Below are 6,000 nucleotides of genomic sequence, written 5' to 3'. Positions count from 1 at the left end.
ACCGGGGACACACATTCTGGCAGGGGAACGTACCTTGGCACACCCCTCGGTACCAGTCCGGTCTCAAGGGTTGAGGACCCCTAATTAGTGTATGCATTATTTTCCCTATCTTTGGCCTTGTAACAAGCAGCCTTTGGACCAGAACCGGTTTGCGGCCAGGAGGTTGGGCACTCCTGATTTAATGGGAACAGCCAGCATATCCAAAAAAAACAAGTTGGGGGACACCCAAAACATCAAAAAGTGACGCAGAGGAGGCCTGAACCTAACCTCCACATGTGATGAGTGAGGAGTGAGAGTGCGTTGTTCCCTCACCTATTTGTTTACATGCTCTCCCACTAGCTTACAGCTCCTCACAACCTCAACTTAGCCTGACAAACAACAATTTCAATAAAGAAATATTCAGAAATACAATTCTGAGCTAATTTTCTTTATACATGTCCTCCATCATCAGAAAAAGATCTAAGATATCTCAAGTATTAGTAATGGGTGAGTAGCTGTGCTTGCAAACTGCTCCTCTGGAAGAAATTAGGCCAAACTCTCACTGTTTCCTAGCAACAGAGTCACAATGAATGTGCTTCAAGCATCACGTTCGAAGTCAAATATTCATGTTGAGGGAACTGCGAACGCCCTCAGAGCACAAACACTGAAAATCCTGAGAACGACGCTCACCTGGGAAAAAGAAGCAGCTTGATGTGCAAAACATCCCACGGCCATCAACGAACACTCAGCAAAGCTTTTCCGTGTGCGAGAGTCTCATTGTCAGTCAGAACTAACCATGACCTATATTTACCATCAGTAACCCTCGCATGTCACACGGTCAGAACTGAGGTATAAATATAAATACCCGACAGCTGAGGATGTGTCATGACAGAATGACAACAGCGTTTTCAATTTCTATGTGCGATCAGACACAATAGTTGTTGTTTCCTGTTAGATTTGATCAGGATTTCACAGCTGAGGGACGAAAACATGTTCTGGCCTCCTTCTTTTAACACAACCCCAGGCTGCCTGTCATCTGGATCTGGTGTGGAAAAGAGACACCTCAGCACATGCTGAGGCTTACAGCTTCACTATTAGACAAACTGTGAAACGGAGCTCAGGAGGAGCGTGGCTGTACACCTCTGCTGATCACGTGATGAGTCAGCCACTTCAGACGCCGTCACTGCAGTCAACCACACATTTTATCACAGCACGCAAAATCAATGTTTGTTTTTATGTTTTTAGGGGTTTTCAAAATAAGGGATGCTACTGATTTTTCTATATTGCATTGGTCTGAATAGGCAGTGGTCAGAATAGTTATTCCTTTTTTATGGAAATAATCTTCATTATTACCCATAAACACTGGGTTTTATCATGTTTTGGAATTTTTGTATCCATTAAAATGGTTTGAGATCAGTAACTTCAGAAGTTTGAGTTGTGAGGTTGCCATCATCATCTGCTTGAGATTTATTTGGAATTTTTTTTGAGAAACAGAACATGTGGTACAAAGCAGAAAGATAAATTTAAGGAGCAGAAAACATCCAAAACATTCATTTAAGGGAGATTTTAAAAATATTTTTGTTTTTATCACCCAGAAATTTGCATTCAAGATTTATGACTTTATCCAGGTAAGAATGATCCATTTTTATAAAAATGTCCAGGACTATTTTCCAATTGAATTCCAGAGTGTACCTGTATGAATGCTGAGAAGCACTAAGATCCACTTTCTTTTCTAAGATTTTCAGATTTTTTTAGCCTTTTTAATAATTTTGTTAAAACAATTTATTCAGATCTATAGATAAACCTTTACTTATCATTTTTTAAATTATAATATTACATTTACAATGGATGATTTACCATTTATCAAGCATTTTTGCCAGTATCCGAGGTGGATGATGTTTTTTTAATGTCTTTAAGCTGTCAACTGTCACACATGTATATCTGTTTGGTCTCCATAAGCTATGAATAACAGATACAAGGCTTTCTAGGATCAATGACCTCTGAGATATCATTTTCTGTTAGGAGAATTTGGATATTTTAAGCATAATGCAGGTCATGAGATCGACAAGCCGACCCAAACACTTAACATGTTGTTACTTCAAATCTGGTCCACCTAAAATCTATTTATTAAAAATAAGTAGATTTGTTGTTTAAAATGCTCTGACTTTGCAACAATGTGATGTGTTTCTCTTGATCCTTGTTTTGTTTTGTCATCTACACTAAAAATGAACAATAACATCCTCTGCTCAATTATCCAAGAGGACCTGGCTGCAGACATCAACAGCCAGAACAGGAAGTCCTGGACCTGAACCAGAAGTCCACCCATATGCCTCAGTAAAAAAAAAAAAAGAAACTTTTTTTATTTAACGATCAACCCTAACAGTTTCCAATTTTAAGCTTTAATAAAACTGTTTTCTTCAACTCCAAACACTCCTGGGTCAGGCTAAGTTGTATAATTTCAGGCTGATGATGTCAGGCGCCATCTTGTCCCAAAAAAGTAAATGTAAGCCTTGTTTCCACTGAGTGGTAAGGTACAGTTTAGACCAGTCCTGGTAATTCAGGTGAGCGTTTCCACTCAGAGTTGCACCATCATAACACATGTGGGATGTAGACCAATTGTGTAGCTTTGCATGAAAGTAGTGTGATTATAGCAACAGCAAAACTTTCCACAACAACGACGGAGGTAAAAAATTTTTTTGGCTTTTCGTACAAAATATTTGATGCTGTTTGAGCGAAGATTACAAAACAATGAAGAGAAATAGTACAGCCGAAAGGAGGAGGAAATTTTTGGCGCTTTCTTGTGAACATAATGACCTTCCACCAATCACCAAGTTTCACGGTGTAACGACAGTAGCTCCGCCCCTAACTATTCTATTACATCTTTTTCTATGGACCTAAAACCAACAAGGCCCAAAAATGGTATGATACGGTTTAATGGAGGGATGGGCAAACTTTTTGATTTCTGGGCCACAAAGGGTTCTCTAAAATTTTACAAAAAGGTGGGCAAATGTGTGGCGTGCTTTGGAAAACTGCCTCATCAGAGAAAGAAATAACATGAAATTTGGACAAATTCATGCTAATTTTGATTTTTAAAAATTATGTGTTTTAAAACATAACATTTTTTAGTTTAATTGTGACTTTTTTCGAATTTTAGTGCCAACTTCACCAATTGGATGATATCCTTTAGAGTAAAACACAAGATTCAAGAAATGCTGTGTTCATGAACTTCAGAAAAACAACAAATCTTACAAAAACATGAATGACTTACTGAACCTATACAGAGGTCATGTGTTTCTATTTAGCACCATCTATTGGAAGACACCTGAAAAAACAAGACACAATAATTACGATCATCAATATAATTTATTCTAGATTGGTGGGCCAGATTAAATAGTTAAACGGACCTCATATGGCTCCTGGGCCGTAGTTTGTCTACTCTTGGTTTAATAGGTCAGTTTTATAAAGGAAACACTCAAAATACCAAATCAGATTGTAATCATACAGTACCGCTCAATGGAAACAAAGCTATAGGCATCCAATGGACCAGCTTCCACAACACTATCCAGCTATAACAAGCTTCCAACCTGTAAGGGATGGAATTATGTTTTGAAACCTCAAAGTAACCCATGTTTGGGATGGTTTTTATGCTAAATGTATTGAAACTATATTAATCTAAGCCCAAAATGGGTTACTATATCAAAAAGATGAGACCAAAACTTTAATTTTCTAAAAAAAATATTAAATTAGGGTTTATAATCCAGATATTTTAGAAAGAATCCTGGTATAGAGCATTTCTAATTTACACAGAAAATCAATGTTGTTGCCAAAAAGGAGTGTTCAGTTCTATTTGGGTGATCAAACGTTATATCTCTATTTTTATTTTACCTAATTCCATTCTCTTCTAAACCTGACACATTCTAACTGTTACTGGAATGTTTTTACACGTTGCATTCTAGCACTCAAATACAATTTTTGGTTGTTCCACCCACGTCTGCTGATGATCCCAAACCCCTCAGACCGACCGGTCTGCACTGCAGAGTGGACAGACCGACATGTCGGTCACACTAACACATTTGGCTGCATCTCCATCACACTGCGGCGCAGAGAGCTTGCCCACACGTGCACCATGCGTAACCTATTTATTCTGTTCAGAAAAAGGGCCCAATTGTAACCTAGATTCTGATGGAGACGCGCGTCAGCTCTGGCGCAGCAGGTTCACGCGTTCAACACTGAGTCACCCGCCGCATCCTGCAGAAAATGAGTCTAAATCTTATCAAGGGAGGCCCCAAAATACACAAATATCATAGTACAAATACATACATGCAGATTAATTGCAATCTATAGTTTCTGCACTATTGCAGATAAATAACATCGACTCCTTACCTGCAGAATGACGGATGATTAAGGTGATGTCTCAGCTGAGAGGCGCACTGCATTTGCCGCAACCATGTCTCTAAAAAGGATGCAGACTAGTGGGTTCAGTGCGCGTTCACAAACGTCTCATCCATGCAAGAGTGTTGACTGCTTGTCAGCGAGATGCCCTTCCTCCCCCGCCCTCCTTCCTTCCTCAGCATCCACTGCGTATCTGGGCCGAACCCTGCCCAGCCGCGCTGTCCTTGAATCCGCAGCAGCCACGAAAATCTTCGCGCATTTTCACTGCGGGTGGGGGGAGACGCGGATGGAGCCGAGCGGGGAAGAGGAAGCCAATAGGGAAGGATGCCTTTTCCTGTTGCTAAGGCTGGATGGAGAACGAGACGCGCGTGCCCGCGTTCACGCCGATGGTCAAGGTGTTTTTTCGTTTTTTTGGGTAATCTGGAGAGGAGGGCGCAAGATCATCCGTGATCTAAACACGAGTTTAACATAAATTCATGCGTCATGAACACAACTGCGCATCACTGCGTCTCATCTCACTGCATCACAACTGACTCGAGACTAGAATGACATTTTATTTCTATGAAACACTTCAGATAATACACGACTGACTGACCTGTAAGTCCACATATGGGAATATTCAAATGCTCAGTCTATCCAAATACATGAGGGGACTTTAGGGGCCATTTAAGTCCCATGTAAAAGCATTCCAGTCTTTTCATTATGATTATACCATTTAAAACAACATTAAAAACCTTCTATTAAAGCAAATACTTTTTCCAGAGTCACACGGAAATTTATCTCTGAGTTGTGGGAGGGGCGTTGATATAGAGCAATCCCGCCCCTCTTCCCCTCCCTGTTGCCGAGAGCTCTCTGTTCATCCACTATACACTACCAACCTAACATTACTGGTGTAGTAAAAATGATGAATACCGGAGCCATCCAGCTGTTGAGCAGATGCAGCTCGGACAAGGCGTACTGTACTTTCTGCACAATAGAGCACATCAGATTACAGGGGGCAAAAGAGTATTTAGTCAATCAATTGTGCAAGTTCTTGGACTTAAAAAGGTGAGAGAGGTCTGTGATTTTTATACCTCAACTATGTCAGGCAAAATGAGGAAAAAAATCCAGAAAACAACATTGTCTGATTCTTAAAGAACTGTTTTGCAAATCATGTGGACAATAAGTATTTAGTCATCTACAAACAAGTAATATTTCTGTCTCTCACAGACCTGTAACTTCTTCTGTAAGAGGATCCTCTGTCCTCCACTCATTACCTGTATTAATGGCACCTGTTTGAACTTGTTATCTATGTAAGACACCTGTACACAACCTCATACAGTCACACTCCAAACTCCACTATGGCCAAGACCAAAGAGCTGTCTAAGGACACCAGAAACAAAACAGTTGACCTGCACCAGACTGGGAAGACTGAATCTACAATAGGCAAGCAGCTCGGTGTGAAGAAATCAACTGTGGAACAATTATTAGGAAATGGAAGACATACAAGATCACTGATAACCTCCCTCCATCTGGAAATCCACACAAGATCTCACCCTGTGGGGTCAAAATGATCACAAGAACGGTGAGAAAAATTCCAAAACCACACGGAGGACCTAGTGAATGACCTGCAGAGAGCTGGGACCAAAG

At 40.3% G+C, this 6,000-nt stretch overlaps 2 protein-coding genes across 2 annotated transcripts in view; one reads left to right on the top strand and one right to left on the bottom strand.

Moving 5' to 3' along the window:
- LOC112147751 overlaps positions 1 to 4,599 on the top strand; it is a gene marked incomplete at its 5' end in the record, with an annotated part of 7,344 nt that extends 2,745 nt beyond the window's left edge. The window contains 1 exon segment of the mRNA XM_036216271.1: positions 4,512 to 4,599. Coding sequence (XP_036072164.1) covers positions 4,512 to 4,599 — 88 coding nt within the window.
- The window catches only part of abhd8a (abhydrolase domain containing 8a), a 14,537-nt gene extending 9,366 nt beyond the window's left edge, over positions 1 to 5,171 (bottom strand). The window contains exon 1 of the mRNA XM_024273380.2: positions 4,363 to 5,171. The gene's annotated coding sequence lies outside the window, so the exon portion shown is untranslated. The remainder of the gene's footprint in view (positions 1 to 4,362) is intronic.
- Between the last annotated feature and the right edge of the window lie 829 nt (positions 5,172 to 6,000).

This window comes from Oryzias melastigma, linkage group LG17, assembly GCF_002922805.2.
Source record: "Oryzias melastigma strain HK-1 linkage group LG17, ASM292280v2, whole genome shotgun sequence".
NCBI lineage: Eukaryota > Metazoa > Chordata > Actinopteri > Beloniformes > Adrianichthyidae > Oryzias > Oryzias melastigma.
Note: the sequence above shows the minus strand (reverse complement) of the source record. Positions and strands in the feature narration are given on the sequence as shown.